The 22,338-nt window shown below is 49.5% G+C and overlaps 1 protein-coding gene and 1 long non-coding RNA gene across 5 annotated transcripts; one reads left to right on the top strand and one right to left on the bottom strand.

Moving 5' to 3' along the window:
- Positions 1-275: 275 nt before the first annotated feature.
- MKS1 (MKS transition zone complex subunit 1) lies at positions 276-13,958 on the bottom strand. 4 transcript variants are annotated; one of them, XM_042025894.1, is made up of 17 exons: positions 13,863-13,958; positions 13,574-13,790; positions 12,639-12,794; positions 12,149-12,246; positions 11,824-11,952; positions 11,399-11,503; positions 10,574-10,682; positions 9,666-9,722; positions 8,742-8,784; positions 8,214-8,276; positions 7,079-7,149; positions 6,169-6,232; positions 4,561-4,668; positions 3,904-4,037; positions 3,135-3,217; positions 2,947-3,044; positions 276-2,466 (listed from the first exon to the last, which is right to left on the bottom strand). In XM_042025894.1, the coding sequence occupies exons 1-17, from the start codon at positions 13,934-13,936 to the stop codon at positions 2,360-2,362; spliced, it is 1,716 nt and encodes a 571-aa protein (XP_041881828.1). In that variant the 5' UTR covers positions 13,937-13,958; the 3' UTR covers positions 276-2,359. The 4 variants fall into 4 exon arrangements, with proteins under 4 accessions (XP_041881828.1, XP_041881830.1, XP_041881829.1 ...); XM_042025896.1 differs by lacking the exon at positions 8,214-8,276 and having other exon boundaries at positions 13,863-13,956; XM_042025895.1 differs by lacking the exon at positions 9,666-9,722 and having other exon boundaries at positions 13,863-13,956.
- On the top strand, positions 13,773-15,712 carry LOC121663537. Its single transcript, XR_006015665.1, has 3 exons — positions 13,773-13,869; positions 15,280-15,465; positions 15,673-15,712. It is a non-coding gene; the product is annotated as an uncharacterized LOC121663537 (long non-coding RNA).
- Positions 15,713-22,338: the final 6,626 nt, after the last annotated feature.

Here is a 22,338-nt window from a genome sequence, read left to right as displayed (position 1 = left end):
CCAGTTCCAGCTGTGCACACCTGGTGAAAGCATGACCTCCTCTCCAGGCTGGATCCTTGGCAGGCTCAGAGCACAAATGCCAGTTGTGACTAAAAGATCAGTGACATTTTCATATATGTACATCTATATGGAAATTTGCTAGTTTAATTTATAAAAGGGCAAAGTCAAAGAGCATTTGCTGAGCGGTCTCTTAAAACCAGCTTTTACCAGCACCACTTTATTCTGTCAGGCCAAGGAGGCTGCAAGCACAACAGTGAAGAACTGCAAACAGTCTCTTACTTTAGAAGAATTGCTTGCTTTATTCCAGTAATTTTTAATTTTAAAATTTTCCTCTCAAGTTTCTCTATTCAGAGTTTTAAGTAGCAAAATAATACAATTATGTAAATCTTAGTGCATCTCACACTCAGTACACTAAATCCTGCCATGTAACTGGGCAACAAGTCAGGAACCCAACCTCATCAGAAAATTCCACTCTAACAGGATCTGTCATTGGCATCATCTCAATCAAAAAGGTGTTTTGTTATTTTATTGATAAAAAAATTATTATTGTAACCGTTTAACTCCATCCTGAGAAGCATTCAGAGAGATGCAGTTCAGCTTTTGGCGATAAGCACCACAAAAACACCCAGAAGGTTGTGATAAACACACGAGACCACAATGTGAGTAATGATTAAAATAAAGAGATAACAAGCGCTACATACTCACTGAATGCTTTTCATCCTGAGTCAGTCATTACAGACCATGACAGAACACAGAGATCAGTTCTGCTGCTCCAGCACCAGATGTGGTACCTCCAGAGTCATCACATCAGCACCAGGCACATCACCCAGCTCCAGGCCGAGGACACTGTTCTGCTGCACAGGCCACACTTCCAACACATCCTGGTAGCCTCCTCCATCAAAATGAGGGGCAACAGGCAAGGAAGGTGAACAAAAGTCCCCTTGTAATTGAAACTGCCAGACCAATTCAAGCTGCCAGACAGATCTAGGAATTACAACAAAGCTCAAGGAAGGACAAACTCTGAGAGTTGCCGACTCCTTTTTGGACTTTGTTTTCTCATTGAAGACTGGGACAACCTCAAAATGGCAAGAAGGGAGTGAGGAAGACAGTGGAGCACCAGGGAATAAGGGGATGTTCTAACAACCACACACAGGGCTGCAACCATGAGTCAGTCTCATGTTCCCTGTGAAGGAGGAACTTGCAGAGCAAAAGGAAGATGGCCAATTCATATTTCATATCCTGCCTCTGAATTCTAAATTCACAGACACATTCAAACCTGCATGGTCTCAGCTTGAGATTTTTCTTCCAATCCTTTGTTGGGAACAGAAAACACACAGAAATGTGACTCGTGCAGAAACCAACACAGCACTATCAGTCTACAGGGAGCTATGTTCCTCTGAACTTCAGACAGAAACAAAAATGGGGAAAAAAACTGAGAAAAGAACAGGAGAAGAAACTGGGTAAAGAGAGGGTAAACACAAGCTTCCCCAGGAAGCACCACAGTGCTCTGCAATCAGAGATGCAACAACAAACCACCAACGAACATCAACTTCAAATGAACAGCTTGAACAGTTCAAAGTTCAGCAGCTGTGCAAATGTTATCAGCTGCTCTCACTGTCTGCAAACCTTCCAGCCCCAGACAAAGCTCTGTGGTGAACTAAGGGGAAGGTGTGTTTTCAACTGTATTCCTGAAGAAACTTCCTGATCACCACTGCAGAGCCAGACCTTATGGGCACACACAAAGAAATGCAGAATGTAACCCTTTTGTCCAGTTCTCCATCTGTCTTCCTTTGCTTTAATTTCATATATTACATGTGGCAGAGAGCTCTCTCTCTAGGAATTAATCAGTCTTAAGGCAGAGGTGCACGGATTGATTTTACTATTGATTGCCCTGTACACAACAGCTGACAACAATTATCAGCACTTCTCAAGAAGTTATCTACTCATTCCATTAATCTCCAACAGCATCTGTGCCTTGACCTTCAACATCACCCTCTTCTTTAAGAAGAAAACTAAATACACCGTCATGTCAGTTTTTCTCATTATTTCCTTTTTAATCCCTGAAAGGTGTTACAGGGTTCACAGGTTCCACGTCAGTCTTTCAGAAGAAATGCAAAAAATTGGCTGTACTGTTAGAGCCTGGTAACAAAGGGCCTTGAAAAATGGGGCTCCTTCCACAGATACCTGTGGAAATGCAAATTCTAGGTCTGGAGGCGTTACAGGCTCCCTCTCCCATCCAGGGAAAACAACAAAGGAAGGGCTTCTGAAGCTTCCAGGCACCAGCACTGGGACTCCTGCTGAGGGGTGGGAGCTTGTGCTGGAGGAAGATGCCAAGTGCTCCAAGCAACAGAAGTCGTGCTCACGGCTCCAGTGGATGGGGCACAGTAGAGGCAGAAGTGTTGATGAGGTCCTGGGGAAGACTCTCCCGTGCTTCCTGCATCCGGCGCCGTGCCCGCTGGAAAGCCTCTACAACACAGAGGTGACAACAGGCCAGAATGCATAAGACAGCCTCAGGGAAGGGGAGGGATGTGTCTTTCCAGTGAACATCATCTCTCCTGGTGCAGGATCTCACTTCCTGTGAGTAAGTTCCACCACCAAAGCACCTGGTGTTGCTCCACCCGCTGCTCTCTGATTTCTGTACACAACAGAATCAGAGCCTGTGCCTCAGTGCCACCAGCTCTGCTCAGTGCCAGGCAAGACTGTGCAGCCCAGTCCAGGCTGTGCCCTCACACAGTGGTTATCCCTCCTGCCTGCTCAGAGCTGATGCCTCCTGAAGTTTCCAGCTCAGAGCAGAACATTTAACCTCTGTCATGGACTCTGAGAGGTCACAGGGGGGGGAATTACTCCCACAGTAATGGCTTCTCCTGAAATATCCTGCCCACTCTGTAAAAAGAGGACAAAAGTGAGCCAATGCTCACCAAGACAGAATGACACTGAAGGCCTTACCCAAAACATTGTAGACAGAGCTCTGCTGGCTGAAGCCTCCCAGTCGGTCCAGTACACTCTGCATGCGCTGCCTCAGGGCACTGTTCTCCAGAAAGGCTCTGCACAGAAGCACAGCAGCAGGTCAGGGCTGCCAAAACCAGCACAGGAGATGGAGTTTACAGAGCTCGTACTCCCTTTGCTGCACTCACTTGGACTGCTGCAGGCAATAGAGCCGGAACGTGACGCTCCCTGTGGTCTTTGTCCGGAAACCAAAGCGGCTAAAGTGCTTTCCCTGCAGGGATGGTACAGGTTAGAGTAACCTCACAGTGAAAACAAGCGTGATCCACCAGAGCACAAACTCGTGTGGGCACAGTCTTCCCTTCCTTGTAAGGCTGGTAAGAAGGGCACATAGTTCCAGGCTGTGTTGAGGGCAGCACCTGAACACTTGCAAGCTGACAGTGCAGTGCTGGGGGAGGGTTTCAACAACTGCATCAGGGCTTGTTCCCACACAAAGCTGCCACTAACATCACCCTGCTCATTACACCAGCAGCCACCTCTGCAGCTTTCTGAGGAACATAAAGTTTCTACCTGCCTCACACCCATCAGCTTCTTGCTTCAGGAAGCTGTTCCAGGCACAATACAACCCAAATTCCTCATAGAAACCCAAGAGAAGTCTACAGCTGGTACCAAATGCTGACCTGACAAACACTTTATAGGCAGGGATAAGCCAAGGCTTTGGTCCATGCTCCCCTACTTCTCTAAGCTGCTCACCCCTCAGAAGGCACAGCTCTGCCTCAGTGTTTGCCCATTCCTCTGTTCAGGATCACAAGACTCACAGAGGAGACATTTCTTTAGTGAGAGGGACAGGATCAGCAGCTCATCCCTGTTCAAATCTGGTCCAGGCTGCCCATGGCCACCTGAACCCAAGAGCATAATGCACCATGTCCTGGCAAGAGGCTGCTCTGCAGCTGAGCCCACCTTGAAGGTCGATGGTATCCGGATGTAGGTTAAGTCCTCCAGCTCAGGAGATCCCCCAATGAAAAACCTCCTCATTTCAGCGACAGTTCCCAGCTCAACAGGACGCCAGGTAGGGATGGTGAGCACGTGGACACCTGGCCCAGGACAAGAGGACAGCTTAGATGCTGTGACCTGTGATTTATTCAGTCACAGAGGACAGCAAAGGCAGGTGGATAGCTGCTGACCCAACCCAGAGCTGTCTAGAAATGGAAACACTGCACAGTATCAGAAACGTTCTAAAAGCATTCTCCCGATGAGTCAGCCCATTCTAGTCACACAGCCAGTGCTGAAAGTACCCCCTGCCCAATAGCAGCATCTCCTTGTAACACATGGGGGTCACTCCCAGATCCCACGTGAGACACACAGGGCTACTGTCAGTGTAAAGATGGATGCGCAGCATCACCCCAGAGCTTTATCACACCACACGTTGCAACGGCAGTATCAAAGGATCAAGGACAGCAACTCAAGATGTGCCTCACACCCTTCTTTGCTGCCCCCCAGACAGCTGACTGCTCTCTTCAGTACACCAAATCCCTGGGACTGGCTGAATCACTTCCCAAGAGGACCACTCAACTCATTCTCCCAGACAATTAACACGATGTCCCAAGGATGCTTTACCTGGAGATGCTGGCAGCACCAAGGACCCATATCCTTCCACACGATACCTCTGCCAGAAATCCAGGGATAGGACCTCAAAGTAGAGAACAGGCCACTGAGGGAGACTGTCTGCAAGATGGGGAGCAGGTCACAGCTTTGGGAAGGAGACGATCACTGAGAAAAAGAATGCTAAATGCCCAACTCCACTAGTAGGAAGCCAAAGAATCAGAGAATCATTTCGCCTGGAAAAGACCTCTGAGATCATCGAGCCCAACCTGTGACCAAACCCCCACCTTGTCACCCAGACTAGAGCACTGAGTGCCACCTCCAGTCATTTCTTGGACACCTCCAGAGATGGGGACTCCATCACCTCCCCTGGGCAGCCCCTTTTAATGCTTAACACCAACTCTGTGAAGAAATTTCTCCTGGCGTCCAGCCTGAACCTCCCCCGGAGCAACTTGAGGTTTTGTCTTGTCCTGCCCCTTGTTCCCTGGGAGCAGAGCCCAACCCCCAACTGGCTCTACCCTCCTGTGAGGGAATTGTAGAGAGTGAGAAGGTCCTCCCTGAGCCTCCTTTTTTTCAGGCTGAGCACCCTCATCTCCCTCAGTTATTACTTGTGCTCCAGACCCTTCCGCAGTTCTGTTCCCTCTCTGGATACACTCCAGCATCCTTCCACCACAGTCCTTTCTGTATTTCTTCCATAATGACTAACAAAGATTTATGGTTGATTAGCTTCCCCTGTAAAAGCTGAACCCACAGATTTGAGGCTGAAAACAGAACTATTGATGTTAAAAATTAGGGAAAATTCTTTAAGAGCCAAGTCCAGACTGTGCTGTTAATTATCTTTGAGCAGACAAGATAATCTTTCATGAATGATCTGAAGCCAAATGGGGGAACCTGTTTATCTCTGGCCTTTCCCACTGCTATTGGGGGAATATTAACTTGTATTCTCCTACACCTCTCCAAGCATTTCTTTTTTCCACAGTGACACAAACTCATTGTGTTTCTTCTAGTCTGAAAATTCATTAGTGTTGGCTGAATACCCAAATCCAAAGCGTACATTGGATTCAAGTGGCAAGGCATGCCACAGCACTGTCCCTAACAATCGTATCCACAGAGCAATAGGACTGGTGAGGAAGCAGCAGGAACAGGCAGCAGAGAAGCCCAGCTTAAAATAGAGCTGAAGTATCAAAGTGACATGAACTATATAGGGATTATACAGGTCACTGAGCCCGTCTACAAATGTAAGACTCAGCACAGGGTTTTACTTGTGTACAAAAAAGCTGCCTGGTTCTCCTGCTGCAGCATCCCAGGGCTCGTGCAGCACACCAGGCACAGCAACATAGCCCTGCACCCCAGGTTTAAAGAGAGACAAGCCAAGATCCAAATAGTTTTCCAACCAGATAAAGCTGCCTACAGCCTGGAAACAGTACAACATCAATGAATCCATAAAAATGCTAATGGATTCCTGGGCAGGGCAAACACAGGATGTGTCCAGGGGTTGCGTGGTGATAGGGTGAACTTCTGCTGAACCAAAACCACTTCCCTCTGTCCTTTCATCTCCAAGAGGACAGACAGCACGATGGCTACAGTGGGACCAAAGGATTTCAGAGTAACAAGGAAACACACCTTCATCTTCTTGGGTGTAAAACAAATCCACAGTGAAGGGGTAGCAGAAGTATGCCACGTTATCCTAGAAAAAGAACAGGGCAGAGATCAGATTCCTGGGCAAGAGAATTCATCACCAGCATTGCAGAGGGCATAGAGACCAGGCAGAAAGGAACTAGTGGTAGAAAGCAGGTGATGCTGCCCAAAAAGATCAATCTAACAAACACCTGACTGTGGGATGGACCTGCATACACTCCCTAGTGCCACGTTGATGGAATAGGCTGTTGAAAATAATGGAAAAGGGGAGTGATACGCTTCAAATGAAAACTCTGTCACTTCCAGAACTACTGGGCAGCCACAATCTTCACAGGAGCCAAGCCAAGCACAGTACCTCAAACATTGGTACTACTGAATGTTGTATGATAATAATTTTTGTAATATGAAAACATACAAAATACATTAAAAATCTGATAAAATTCAAATTTTGTAAGAGAGAGCTGGAGACAGCAACGGAACCAACTTCCCATATAAGAGGAGGCTTCATTTTGGGAAGTCAGTGTAGAGTCTCTGCACATTCCTGCCCCAGGCAAGCTGGAACAATGCTTGGTTAACTCAGAGCATTGGGGAACACAAAAATCAAAGCTCCAAAGGCAATCAGTCAGCAAGAATGAAGAAAGAAGTGAGGTTCCAGAAAATGCTCTGGAGTTGTTTTATCTGGTCTAGTTTTATTTGGAGTAGTTTCATTTGGACACAGTGGACCCTTGAAAAAATGACTAGTGTAATTAGAGTAAGGAGAATCCCAAACATGCTCTGCTCTTGAAAGGAGCCCTCAACTCAGGACTTTTGTTGAATATATCTGTAGTTTGTTACACATGTTCCACTCCAGAGACTGCCTGTTCAAACTGTTCTGCAGGTCTGAAAGTGTCCTTACCCAGCCCACTGTCTTGGTGGCACAGGTCTGCGTCACTCCTGAGAGCTGCTGGAACGGGGAACTTGACCACTCTGGAAGGACAGGAGAAGATGAAGGCTTGGGGTGAGACCAAACTCACAAACCAGAGCAGCTCAAAGGAGAATGTCAGTCCCTGATGACTGGAGTAACAAATAACATCACCCACCCTGACAATGACAGAATCATTTCGCCTGGAAAAGCCCTCCAATATCATCGAGTTCAACCTGTGACCGATCCCCACCTTGTCAACCAGACCAGAGCACTGAGTGCCACGTCCAGTCTTTCCTTGGACACCTCCAGGGATGGGAACTCCACCACTGCCTTGGGCAGCTCCTTCCAATGCCTGACCACCCTTTCCATTGAGAAATTCCTCCTGATGTCCAACCTGAACCTCCCCTGGTGCAACTTGAGGCTGTTTCCTGTTGTCCTGTTACTTACCTGGGAGCAGAGCCTGACCCCCCACCTTGCTGCACCCTCCTCTCAGGGAGTTGTAGAGAGTGAGAAGGTCCCCCCCGAGTGTCCTCTTCTCCAGGCAGAGCCTCCCCCCGCCCCCCCAGCTCCCTCAGCTGTTCCTCATGACTTTTCCCTGTCCTGTTCCAGGCACTGCTCTTCAGAACACCCAGAACTGTCCATGAAAAGCATCAACTCATCTCAAGAGAAAAGTAGATTCTTATCTAAATGTACTGAGTAGCAGAAGTGGTATCTTGACAGATATATCCAGAGAGGGGAGCCAGAGCCATAGCTTTAGGAGAACTGAACATGCAGCAGGATATGTATGTCAGTGCTGGGAGCCTTATTTATCCATCAAAATTTAATATGTTAACATCAACACAAAACATGATGACAAGCACTGAAATCAGACAAGGTCACAGTGGTGGGTAGCACAGGAAGGCTGTTCTCTGCAGGGTAAGGAATGAAGTTTGAATAGACTGGTTACCACCACCTCTACATCCCAGCCTGAGCTGAGTTCTGCCATTTTAGCTCTGAAGGCCTCTGACTAGATCCCAGCCCCAGCACTAATTTTTGCTGAGTCCCAGCAGAGCTGGTCTGATGGACCAGCCAAAGCCTGTTTCATCTCTTAAACTGCTGTGATGTGGCTGGGAATGTGAACACTCACGGTTAGGCAGCTCCAGGAAAAAATGGACATAAAGGTTGTCATACTCATAGCCTTGAGCTGAAACTGAGAAGAGAGAATCAACTTCAGCTGTTTGCTTCCACACAAATTCTTCCTGCATTCACTGTTGATTTTTGGGAGAGCCACCACCAATAACCTCAAGGAAAATCAGTTACTGCTAGAAGCTGGGAAAAGCCACAGTCTTCAAAGTAACAGGAGATAACCCGTAGAGAAGATTCCCTCTCCAGACTAGCCCTGTCCCTGTATCCCTAACCAGATGAGGGAGGTCACACATTTAATTGGTTTCTTTGGGAAATTAATAGAGATGATAGCAATCTGCTGCAGCATTTGTAACCTCCAACCTGTAAATGCCTCTCAAGGGATTAGTCTGCAGCAAACAGGGAGGAGAAGGAGGAAGTAAAGGATTCTAGGGCCTCTTAAATCTAGGGATTTCAGAATCTTTGGATCATACCCTCAGCCATCCCAGGACACCCACATTAGCCCTAATTACTGTTTAGAACAAGGACTCACCTATTTCTCCATTCACGAAAAGTCTCAGAGTACCAGGAAGAGGCTGGAAAAATTAGCAGAGAAACAAGATAAAGAGCTCAACCACCACTGGTGCAACCTCAACAACTCCTTCCCAACAGGATCTCACACAGGTACTTCATGGGTGTTTGGACATGAATGATTTACTGTTCTGGCCAGGGAGGAGGCATGATTTCTCCTATCACTTCCAGAAGTGAAAAGTCCCTCTGGAAAGAGTCTTTAAAGAGACCAAATCCCCCAAAGCCCAGCCTGCAGGAATTTACTGTTCTGTAAACAGCTCTCTTACAGATGCCAAGATCGATATAACACATAGTGAGAAGTCACTTGCAGAAATCACAGTCCTGCTTCTCTCATGTTCCTGCATTTGCCCAAGATGAGGGAGGAGGGGGAAGCACTGAGACTCTATCAAAGTACTGGAAACCACAACTTCCACTGTTTGGCAAACAGTGTTTTGTTTGAGCAAGAGAAGATTGCAGTTGGGGTAACTCAGTGAGAAAGGAAACTGCATGAGTCTGTATGTGAGAGGGGCTGTTTACTTGCACGAAGTGGCACATAGAGCTGTTTGACACTGAAGAAGTTAACAGCAATCACTGTCCCAGAAGACATAAACTCTCCTTCCTTCTCAAAGTACTACAAAGGCCTTGAGGCACTGCACGCAGACTCACAGACTGTAGTGTTCAGAACGCCCTGAACGGGCAGGATGGATCTCTGCAGACCCCAAATCCACTGCAACTTGTCCCTTCTGACCCAATTTTTTGCTCAAAGCCACAAGGTAAAAGCTGCCAACACCCCTCCAGAATGAAACCGTCTTTGGAGACTGTGCTGCAAGTGGCAGCTGTGTGAGCCAGGTCACCAGGCCCCAGAGACAACAGAGCTCCAGTCCCTGCCAGTGCCTCTGGAACTCACCATTTCAAAGTCTGAGCCCACGAGCCCACTGAGGTAATCCCTGTGCCGCCCGTACAACTGGGAACACACACAACAACAACAACAAAAAAAGTGGCATTTTGATTATATCTGTTGTTACATACTGCAAAAATTAAAGTGTATATAATTTAAACTCAAATTGCTACCAGGCTTAGCACATGTGGGGTTGTTACAGCAAATATGGAGAATGTAAGTATCTAATGGAACAAAGAAGCATAACTGCTAACACTGCACAGAACTTCAGCTTTAGTTCTCCAAGGCCAGTTTTAAAGGAAAAGAAGCTCTGAAGAATCAGATCTTAAATGACATCTTAAAAACACAGATACAGACTATTCCAAGGAAATGGCCAGGTAGAGATCAGTCTAGTGAAATCATTATTTCCTTGGTGACCACAAAACCAATAACGAAATGCACAAATAAAAAGCTAAACCAAAAACTACTTTTATAAACTGTCAGAGCCAAAAAGGCAATTCAGAAAGATCAAGACATGAAATGGGATCCCAATATCCTGGGACATTACAGGTAACACGACATCATTTAATAAATATACAGGCAGCAAAAGAAGATTAAGGAAAGGGTTTGCCCACTGCTCAGAAGGGAAGGAAAAACACTAGCAGGTGACACTAGGAAGGCATGGAGTTGGGTGGTTTCTTGCATCAGTTCTCACTCCCTAAAGCACTGCAGCCAGAGGCAGGACAACTACAGACAACTAGCGGTCATTATAAGGAATAAGGGATGAAGCAAGGAGTATTTGCTGTAGTTCTCAGATCCCTAAGCAGAGACATTTTGTCACTTCAGGTGTGCACAGCACCAGCAGTTATATCTCCATGAGGGTCTGAGCTGCCTCTGTTACTCAGAACTAGTGAACATGTTCCATGGCCAGTACTTACATCTCTGAACACACGCTGCTCACGCTCCTCCTCCTCTGGCTGCACCTGGGCAGATGCATTCTCAATGGTGTATTCCCACACCTCTCGCTTCTCTCCATCCACCTCGATCCTGCAGAGGCCCAAAACACATGGGAAAAACTCCCTGATTATGCAGAGAATAGGCACAGGCATCGATGGGGCCCTCCTGACCCAGCAGTGTCCCCTCCACCCAGCCTGTGCAGTGAGACAAGGGCACTCACAGCCCTCTCCTCACTTGCAAGTGCCTGCCAGCATCATTCCCTCAAAATGGGAGACTTGCTTGCATCCATGATATGCATAACGTAATTTTACAAGGGATGTGGTGATAGAACAAGGGGGAATGGCTTCAAACTGACAGAGGGCAGGGTTAGATAGAATGTTGGGAAGAAACTCTTCCCTGTGAGGGTGGTGAGGTCCTGGCATAGGTTGCTCAGAGCAGCTGTGGCTGCTCCATCCCTGGAAGTGTCCAAGGCCAGGTTGGAGGGGGCTTGGAGCAACCTGGGATAGTGGAATTTGTCACTGCCCATGGCAGGGGGCGGAACAAGATGGGCTTTAAGGTCCCTTCCAACCCAAACCATTCCATGATTCCATGATAACCTGCATCTCTAGAGACTTGCACCAAAGCCCCACACAGCACACACGCAGTGAGAGCATAAGCACCTAGCAATATTTTCCTAGAAATCCCTGAAATAAATGAAGTATTTCTCAACTTAAGTGCTGATCCCCTGCCTGAAGGGTGACCAGGAAACAGCCATTTCAGCCCCCTACCCCAAGTGCCAGGAGAGGTCCCAGCCCTGTCCCACTCACCGGTAGGCTCCTTTGGCGTCAGTGAAGTCAGGCTTCACTGTGATCACCCCATTGCCATCCACCTTGATTGTGCAAAGCACATTTTCATACTCCCTGTGACCAAGCCTGAAGGAGGACACCAGAAAAACACAGTCTAAACAGAGAACATGGACATTCTCATGTTCTGGAACAGCAGAGCTGGTAAAGGAACTTGGGGGTACAGAAGGGAACACATACACACTTTCCTGCATTGGTTTAGAAGTCTTTTGGAGGTATACACTCAGCTGCCTCCCAACAGCAGAAAGAGGCAGAAATAAATTGCATCCCATGTTACTGAGCTCTTGGAAATCTCTCCCCTTAACTAATGAAAGAAACAGGAGTTTTGAGTAAAGAGGGAAGATGGATTTTCTTTTGGGAAATTCTGATCACTTCAGGATTTTACTTACTTCCCATAAGGTCCCAAGTCCCCCATGATGTACATGGTCTGCACAGGTGTGTTAATTACATGATTGTTCTTTATAAATTCTTCTGAAGGTTCCCAGGTGATGATTTTTGTCTTGAGAGAACTTGCTTCTCTGTCAACAACAGAACAGCACCGGTCACAGCTCACCTCAGCAGCACCAAACCCACCATGATGAGGAGTCACAGTGCTGGATTCCATGTGTGACACAGCTCAAGCCACCAGCTCCCACGGACCAGGCTGATCCACAGCTGGGGCACCAGCACCACGAAGCCAGCATGAACAAGCTCAAAGCCCCAGTTTGAACTTACACAGGCCTACGGTCCTGTCTTCTCCTCCTCACACTGGCCATCCTCTCGACCAGATACGATGGCACTTCATGATCCAAGTCAGTTACCTTCTGGCAGAGCTGAAGAACAGACAGGAACTACCTTAACTGGACCTTTCCCAAACACACCTCTCCTCTTGGAGGAGGGAACAGGTATGCACACAACCACATGCAAGGACAAATTGCTAGATGACTGCAGAATTCCTTCACTGTTCTGGTGGCAAAATACAGCTCACTCCACCCAGCAAGCTTCCTACAGAGCAGTGCTCCTACAGAGCCAGTCCCTCCGGCTGTCCCGATCATTGCTCTGAAGCAGGGACATCCCACCCCAGGTCTGGGGCACCAGCAGAAGCTGCTTTGCAGCAGTGTGTTCTCCTGCACTCAAGGTATCTGCCTGGCTGAGAACCAAGAAATGTTCCCTCTGCAGTAAACTTGGAAGTTTTGACAGACACTGAGTAACTAAGAGCTGGTACCTCCTCTAGGTTGGTGAATCGGTCGTGGTCAGTGTAGGTGAAGATGCGACAGTTCTTCCGACCTCCAGCCTTCTCCAGTTTCTGAATCTCCTCATGGTACTGCCAGTCCAGGGGAGTCTGGCAGGCTGACTCATTCAGGTACAGATCCACCTCAAACTGACAGCACCACAGGTAAAGCACAACAGCTGCCTTTCACCAGCTTTGGCAAAGCCACAAACATTTTTCAGCTTTTTTCCAAAGCCACCCCAGAAACAAGACCCTTTGGGAAACTCAGCAAATAACCCAAGCTCCAGAGTAGCTCCAACACTGCTCAGGCATGCGGCAGCCAGCAGCACCACCGATGGCCACCTGGAAGGGCTTGGGCACAGCAGCTCACCCTGAAACAAGGAACCCCACAGTAAGGTGCAGAAAAGGGGGTGTCAGGAAGCTCCCCCAAGCCTGTCCCGTTCTGGACAGGACAGGAGACACATGGAGCTCCTGGAGCAGGTTCAGCAGAGGGTGACAAAGTTCACCAAGGAGCACCTTTCTTATGATGAAAAGCTGAGGGAGCTGAGGCTGTTCAGCCTCGAGAGGAGACATTGAGAGGGGACCTCATCCCTGTCAGTGTCTGACAGTGTCTGCAAGGAGGAGTCAGAGCATGGAGCAGGCTCTGCTCCGTGGGGACCAGCAATGGAACAAGAGGAATGGGCAGGAACTGATTCCTGAACACGAGGAAGGACTTCTTCCCTGTGCGGTGACCAAGCACTGAACAGGCTGCCCAGAGAGGGCGTGGTGTCTCCCTCACTACAGGTATTTCAAAGCTAGCTGGACACAAGCCTGAGCAGCGTGCTCTGCGGTTCCTGCCTGAGCAGAGGAGTCGGACTGGAGGACCCCAGTGATCCCCTTCGATCTGATCCATTCCGTGAAGTCCCTCCTGCCTCCCCCCCCGCACCCACCTGGCTGAAGAGCTTCTCCTGCCACCCCACCTCGGCCTCCTCCTCCTCGTCCTGCGGGGGCTTCCTGGCGCCTGCGCGAGAGGCCGCGGTAATGCCCAGCGGCACCGCTCCCGCACTGCCGGCGCGATCGGCCTTGCCCGGGGGCTCGGGGCCGGCGAGCGGCGGCGGCGCCCGCGGCAGGAGAGGCCCGGCCGGCGCGACCCGCTGGAGACGGACCCTGCGGGGAAGGAGCGGAGCGTCAGGGCTGTGCGGGCCGGTGGGGCCGGTCCGGGGCCGGGCGGGCGCTCACCGCAGGCGTAGGTTGCGGACGGGGTCCCGGGAGCGGTACACGGCACTGCCCCCGCACTGCGCCGCGCCCGCCATGGCCGCGCTCCGCGGAAACCGGCGTGCACGGGCGGGCAGCGCCCCCCCGCGGCCGGAGCCTCTCGCACAGCCGGGCCCGCTCCGCTCGGGGAGCCCGCAGAGCTCTGAGGGAGAGGGGTCCCCACAGCCTGGGTGGGACCGAGGGTCCCACACATCCCTCCATGTGAGGGTTCCCGCGGCCCCCGGGGGATCCCCCCAGCCTCTGTGTCAGGGTCCACACGACTTCCATAGGGGCGTGTCCATATCCCTCTGTGTGAGGGTCCCCACGGCTCATCAGGAGGTCCCAGAGCCTCCACGGAACTGTCTCCCTCATCCCTCCGTGTGAGGGTCTACACAGCCTCTCTGTGAGGAGGGTCCACCACATCCCTCCACAATAGGCCCCCATACCTACAGCCCCAGAGAAATGCTGAGGGACCTCCAGCAACCACGGACAGAGCTCCAGGCCCGCACCTCTGTGTGAGGAGCCACCTGAACCTGTCCCTCTCTGGAGTATTTCTTACCCCCTTCCTAGTCTGTCCCTGGATCTTCATAGATACCACCAGTACCCTCACTCTGTTGCCAGTTTTAGGAGCTCTCTAAACACATACACAGTCTGTTTTAAGAAAGACGACATTGTTTCTTCTCTGCAGGGTGCAGAGTGGTTTCCATGAATCAAGCACACTAAGGGGTAAAAAGTTACATCTTTTATACAGTAAAATACACATGAACACACCTATGTAATGCATGTTTATTTGGTTGAGGAAGACTGTGCTTCTCATGCACCCTGACACTTCACAAGACTTGAATGCTCCCAATTTATGCACTGCACAATGTCCAGAGCCAACATTAGACTTCATGTGCTGTTACACAATAAATATGGTATCTCCTGTCCTGTCCAAATCAGAAACTGCAGTGGACCCCCAAAATTTCCTCATTCTAACAGGGACTCTTAAAGGCTTGAAGTCCCCCAGCTGTTGCAATAGACAGCGTATGCTGACAGCCTGGTTCTTACTATCATGTCAAATGTGACATCAGCAGTGTGGCTCAGGTTATCAAAACCCTGTGGAAGGGACCCTCTCACAAGGAGGGATGTGGGGGACACTCCCCCATGGAGATTGCGGGGACTCCCCCAGGGCCTGTGGGACCCTCACGCAGAGGGATGTGTGGCACCCCCCTCGCACAGAGGTTTGGTGGCTGTGGACTGCGGAACCCCGTGACACCGCTGCCCCCCAGCCCCACTCTCCCCGCAGCCACTGTACATCCCGCCAAGTCCATGATCGAGCCTGGAGTTGTGGAGGCCCAGAGCAGGGAAGTGCTGCCACAAAGCCACGTCTCTGCAGCTCGAGCACTGGTTTGTTTTATAGGTCCAACACTTTGGTTTACCCTGGGACTTCCAGAGAACCTCCTGAATTCTGGAGGAAGAGAAGCTGCCCCAAGTGTCACAATGAGAACGAGCTGAGCACCAAGAGACCTTGAGTGACTTTCGGTGGGGGAACAAAGGAGATTCCTCTGAACATTCAGGAGCACGACATCCAAGATGCAGTGGTCAGGTTTATAAAGAGGGAAAAAGTGCTGGTTTGGGAGGTCCTGGGTTCCACAGAGACAACACATATTGAATTTAAGGAATACACTACGAAGTGTATCTTGGAATACATTAGAAAAAACCTTCCTAAATATGTATCTGCCTTTGCAAATGCTGAGGGTGGATATTTAGAGAGGGAAGCTGTTTTTTCATCTGCTGTTTTTTCCTTCTGCAGAGAAAGACCCCAGGATCCCCGGCCCACCTTCCCTGCCCTGCTGGGAGCCGGGCTGTGACCGCCCTGCCCCGCCGCTGCTTCGAGCCTTCGCTGCGTTGTAGCCGTGCTCGCCCTGCCTGCCCAGACCTCCAGGGGGTTCTCCGTTGGGATACACCTCGTCTGCCACCTGGAATTTGTGCTCGTCCCTGCCGTTCCAGCCTGCTGTTCCAGCCTGCTGTTCCCGAGGGCCCGGCCGGACACCGGGATCGGCTGCCCAGCGGTTTGTGAAGCCTTTGTTCCATCCCTTCCCGGGATCCCGGGGCACCGGTGCCGCGGGCTCCCCGAGCTCGCTCCGGAGCGCCCCCTGCAGCCGCGGGGGAACCATCGCACCTGCCCTGCTCACCGGGAGCCGCCAGCGCCCCTGCCGGCTGCGAGCGGAACTGCACCCGAGGGGAAAGGGCCTGACAGCCAAGAAGGCTGGGACTGGGTTTGGGATTGTTCGCTGTTACTGCCAGAGTTATTGCTGTTTGTTTGACTGGTTATACACATACAGATATATAATAGTAAAGAACTGTTATTCCTATTTCCCACATCTTTGCCTCAAAGCCCCCTTGATTTCAAAATTATAATAACTCGGAGGGAAGGGGGGTTGCATCTGCCATTCCAAGGGAGGCTTCTGCCTTCCTTAGCAGACACCTGTCTTTCAAACCCAGACACTGTATGATGAAGATGGAAGAGAAGTGTAATTATCAGCCAAACATAAGCTGTTCAAGTTGTTGAGGGACAGCTTGGGTCATTGGCTAGCCATGGGGTTCTGCCTTTTGCTTTCCCAGCTGATTTGTTTCCCAGATTTCAATTCTTTCCTCAGGTGTCAAGACAGCGTCAAACCCTTGCTGCACGTCAGCCCATACAGCATTATGGGCAGAGAAGATATGTGGACCACCTTCTCCAAATCATTCTGCAGTCATTGGGCATTTGTCACCCCAAAACCAAATCAGTGGGCACAAATGGCCCACAGACTGTTCCCACAGAACTCTGGCCAGGTTCCAGTCCCAGCCCTGTACTTTTCCTGGCAATGTGCTTGCAAGCCAGCTGCAGTAGCAATACTGTAGAAACCAGAGTGAAAGCAGAAAAACAAGCGGTAGGATGAGCAGGTGGAGCTGGAGGTGGAATGTCCCTGATATTCTCATTCAGAGATTTTACTCAATTTCTGAGTCAAACAGGAATGTTCTCTCTGACATTCATAAATTCCATTCATAAATTCCCAACTAAGTTTTGCCAAACTGTCAGGAAAGATTCGCAACTGAATCATACCAACCAGAACTTGGCACATGCCAGTCTATGGGGAGAAATAAGATAGAATTGGGTTGTGAGCTGTAAAACCTGCCTGCAGAGGCACATGACAGCACAAAGGAGCACATGGTGGCACAGAGAGGCTTGTCTCCACCAGACCCTGGGGCAGGAAGTGTCACTGGGCAGACCCCTATGGAGAGGAGCCTGCTGGGAGCTGACCGGATGGGTGAACAGCCAGTGATCATCCCATAGAAGGAAGTGTGGTTTTGATGTGGCAACGCGGGATAGGTCATGCCATATAAGGAAATACGGTGCCTTGGAAAAGTCTATAAAACCAGCTCATTCCTTTGAATAAACGATTCAGATTTCCTGCCGGTCTGGGTCCATGCCTCAATAGCCGACACCAACCCAAGAGGCTGAGATGCAAAGTACAGAATTTTAAGGATGTACAAGCCAAATCAGGGCACCCCAAGTGTGATTTTACACAAGATTCTTATACCCTTCAGGTAGTCAGGTACAAGAGGTGGACTAATCAATAGCACCCACACTACTGATTGCTGGTTACAGTAAAATTTTGCAAAGCAGCAGGATTTCTGCTGCAATGTTGCTGCTTGTCTGTTGGGCCAGATGTCCTTGGATTCTGTCTTACAAGGGTGACTCACCTGTGATGTCAAGTGATATTGGAAAGTTTTCCAAGATATGTCAGAGGGACTGGGATGCTGCTGTTACTTCAGTCACATGGCAACATCTTTTATACTTCCTGGACAGCTCTAAGCTGCGACAAAGCAAAGTCCCTATTTCCAGGGCTGGACTAAAGTTTCCAGTAAAAATCCACTTGTTCAGCATATTACAGTGTACCTATGTAAAGGCACAGTTAATACACTTCAGTACTTTAAGTACTGGTTGGTATAATGGTCAGGGAAGGGAATTTTCCTAATGTGCTCTCTGGGTCCCACCAGCCAGGAACCCAAAAAGCTAGTGACAAGATGATGGAGAGCCAGCCAACATGCTCGGCTGAGAGGGTCAATCCCTTTAGGAATGAGATTTGCTGGTGCAAATTGGAAATTTCCATGGCAGCACTTGGGGCATTTCAGTGTCCCCAGCAGTCCCCTCCCACAGTGTTTCATCTCACCCACTCCCTCCCAGGGAAAGGTTTCCCTACTTGGGTAAAGTCCCTCTTCCCCTGCCCTCCAGCAACCAGACCCAGCAGGAAGTTCAGCATGTGCCCAGCACCGCACTCACTGCTCACAGTGATACCAGGGCATATGTCTTGCTGCTTGGTGCTCTGAGGACACTGAAGAATGTGGTTTTTCCCATGGCGATCCAGCACCCAGAACAATGCCCCAGTAGCTATCCTCTCGGTTAGCACCCCCAGCCTAGCCCAGCCTGACCTCCCATAGGATGGGAATAGGCTGCATTGAGCCCCCTCTTCACTTCCACTGTGCAAACAACCCCAGGCAGAGAGAGGAACTGCAAAACAATTCTTAGTGAATTAAACAAGAATGATGGATCTGGCAGAGGACTGGGGCTGGAGGGGCTGGGTGCTGGTCACTGGGCTGGGTGCTCTGTCCCTATATCTGGCTTCCCCTCCTACAGGGTTGTTCAGTGTTTGGCCCCCTGGCTCACCACCATTTTCTTTTTCTGTGGTGGGATGTCATCTCATGGAGAGGTCTCTTGTTCCTTGGGGATGCTGGCTGGTGCAGGTGCTTGGCCTGCCTGCTGCCTGCTCTCCTGAGCTGGGCACCCCTCAGCAGGAGATGATGCCCCATGGCAGCAGTGTGCAGGTCAGAATGACCCCGGGCTGCTTCTGCAGTGCCTCCTTCACCACCTGGATTACACAGGGCAAGTGAGGCTGGGGGACAGCCAGAGGGCTGGCCTGGAGACTCAGCAGCAAGATCCATAGAGGGCTCAGCAGGTATTCTCTGGAGGACCCCTCAATGCGATTCTGTCATAGTCATCAGGGGTGTCAGGGAAGGTATTTTCTTCATCTACCAGCATCTGCATCCACTGCTGCCACTTCCTCCTTGTTGGAGTCACACTCTGCCCTGTACTCCAAGAGGTGCAGGAGCTTGTTGAGGGAGGTGGTCAAGCTGGGGACATCAGGGCAGCGTCATTCAGTCTCTCCTCCCTCCTCTTGCGTGGCCTTTTTGGGGCCCAAGGCCATTCAGCCACGGCTGATTTGGTCCACAGCTCCTGTATTTCAGGAGCCAACTCCAGAGCATCTCCCTTCACATCAGCCACACTCATGTCCTACTCACTCACCACAGGCAGGGAATGGATGTGACTGAAGTCCTACTGTCCTCCTCCCTACCAGAATTCCAGCCAGTTGCAGCAGCTTTTCAGTCAATGTCTTTATGCCAGGATCCCATTCAGGGCCATGTGTCAGAGATCTAGCAGAGTCTGTTTTAAAAATGCCCCATGTATCTCATTCAGGGGGCTTGTTACTACCTAGTAAAGGTAACTAATGCTACTAGTTCATGAAGGAGACTAAGGCCTGCCTGCCAGGGATTTGGAATTGGAGACGCGTGGTGGTCTGTTGACCCCCTGATTCTGTATGTTCCCCCTGTTCCCTCTCTAGCCTTGGCCACTCCCTTGGTTTCTCCCTATTTGTTCTTGTACCCCAACCCTGCCCAGGGACCACCCCTGGGCCCCTGACAAAACCATCCTGCACCCAGACCATGCTGTTCTCTCTACCTCTGAACATCACGGGGACAAGATGTGATTAAAGCCATCTCAAACCCTCATGAGAGACCCTTCTCTACCTTCTTTGTCATCCACTGCATTGTAACGCTGCTGGCTGCCGGAGCCAGATCACAGGGCTGTCCAAAATGGACTCTGGGATGTGATTAATCGCATGGCCCTAGGAAACCCTTGCTGAGCTTTCAGGCTGCGGCAGTCTGCTAGACTGAGTCCAGCAGTTGCAACAGAGATGGGTTTGAGTTATTGGCCAGAGTTGGAGGTGGAGATGCCTCTGCCAGCCAAGGAATCCCAACATCCATGCCATGCCTCTGCCAGCCATGGGTAGCTGTGGGAAGGGAGACTTTGTTATCACCTCACTCCCTTGAATCAAGGTCCTGCTGTGTCACTCTGAACATGATGCATGTCAATGGCAAGTTATTGGAGAACCTCTGGCCCAGCAGTGCTGGGCTTTCTCCTCCCAGTGCTCCTCCACTAATCCTGAGGGAACAGCAGGATGCAGGTGAGCTTCCTGCAGAGCCCCAAGGTGTCCCTCAGCAGCTTCAGGCAGGTGTGTGACCTAACAGTCCCTAGTGCAGGCTGCATCTCCAAGCAGGGTCATGTCTGACATCAGACCAGGTTGTTCCACCATTCACAGAGTGTGCACCCAAGCCAGGCATTTAAGGCACCATTACAGAAACAGAGAGAGGTAATTTGATCAGTTCCCTGAACAAATGGAGCTCTTTGTTCCCAGGAACACCTCTGCTTTGGGGCTAGAGGAGTGCAATTCCTTCCTGAGGTGTCCTGGTATATCTCCTGTCCCACGTGGTGTTTCAGGCTGTAAAGAAATCAGAATACCATCTCTGATGGGGTTAATTCCACCTCCCATGCCAAAATGAAGAGCAGAAGGGAGGATCTCGAAGCTCCGAGGCTTTCTGCTGCAGGGTCAGGACTTCAGAGACATTACCAAGATGACTTTGCTTAAATTTTTTTCTTCACTTCTAGTTCCTGTGCAAGTACTGGAAAGGTGGTGGCAGAAGCCCACGCTAGTTCTAGCCCCTTCTTCTTGCCAGCTAGGAAAGTGCCTCTCAGCTGAGAGCATGAGTAGTGTCGGTGTTTTTGTCGACAAATGGGACGGGGAGCCTGGACAGGTGTTCCAGGAGCCTTTTTATTCTTTTATTCCGTTATCAGTCTCACATACAGAGTTGAGACAGAGATGGTACAAAGCTCACGTCGTCACAGGCATCCAGAGACTTCCTGGTTACAGAGCATTCTTAAAAGCTTCTCAGCCAATGAGCATGCTTCTAAAATTTACAGACAACTGTTTTAACCAATCTTCAACAGCGCATGTACATCTGTTGTACACAATACTTGCTTGTTATGCCTTATATAATAATACACAACATTCCATTATTAACCTTAAACTTATCTATCTTGCTAAGCATAGTTTTTGCAACTTCAAAACCTATCACAGCCAAACCTAGAAACTCTAACCATTGTTTTAATGTCCTTGCTTACTCTGTAATTGTATCCTCTTCTATCTTCAAGTTTTCGCAGCTAGAGCTAATTCCTAAACTCTTTCTGCTTTATTTCTGAAACCTGCTTTTTCCTCACACCTAAGAGCTTTTCCACCTTTTATGTTTCCCCACAAGTAGGACCCCATGTTACAACTTTTGAGTCCTTATAAGAACTGTAAGACTATTCCCAATTAAATATACAGCACTGTTTGCACTTGGTGGTTTTTCTGTGCTGCAGCATCTCTTAGTTGGGAATGTCCTTGACTGCGTGTGGCCTATGCCCTTGCTCAGCAGCACTCATAACAGCAACGAAACACCCATCCCCTCCTGCTGTGTTTTTTGCATCCATGGGTTGTAAATCCTTTACAGAAATGTATTGCCAGCTGTCTTAGGATATAGGAAAAAACTGGGATGCTTTCTTCCTTGTTTCCTGGCTCCTCCTTTTTCTGGATGTCATGGTTTAGCATAGTTTGGATTTTTAGTAAAGAGGGCTTCACTACACTGGACTTCAAATAAAATTCTCCTCTATCAGAACTACCTGAAAGTTTTAAACTCTTTTCAAATAGTTGGTGAGGTTTGCAGGTGATGGATTGATTCCAGAGTGAGACCCCAAGAAAATTACAGGTGACTAACAATAACACCCTGAAAATTGGCCATGCAGACTTATTCCAAAGGTGTAACAGGCTCTGTGCAGTGTGATCCATGATATCCTCCTATCTTCTTTTTTCAAGATGGGCAAAAATTTCTGTCAAGAATAAAAAACTTGAGACTTTCTGTTTGTCCAGCAGCTTCTGGGCCCTGTGCAGTGCAGGGTCTCAGCATCTAAAATATCTGTGAAAGAATGGCTTGTCCCTGGGGCACAGTGTGGCTTACTTCTATAGTGGGTGCTGAAGGCACTGGCTGCTCACATAGGTTTCACTGTCCTCCAGCAGCTGGAAGGAGAATAATTCTTTTAAGTTTTCTTGGAAGAAATCTCCAGCCTCAGAAAGTCCATGAAGCTCAGCCCAATGCTAGTGTGGGGCAGGGGGTTGATGAAGGTGTTACATTCATCACTTTGTTTTTCAGAGGTGGCTGCTACCCAGTCACATGAGGTCCTAAGGTGCTGCAGCTGGGCAATGAAGCCCAGGGTGAAAAAGGACCAACAGATGCTGCAAGGTCCATGTGTGGTGACTGTCTTCTACTTGATGTCTCTCTCCCCTCT

Source organism: Corvus kubaryi, unplaced genomic scaffold (assembly GCF_017639235.1).
Source record: "Corvus kubaryi isolate FWS band 111438036 unplaced genomic scaffold, C.kubaryi_AGA036_p1.0 37284, whole genome shotgun sequence".
NCBI lineage: Eukaryota > Metazoa > Chordata > Aves > Passeriformes > Corvidae > Corvus > Corvus kubaryi.
Note: the sequence above shows the minus strand (reverse complement) of the source record. Positions and strands in the feature narration are given on the sequence as shown.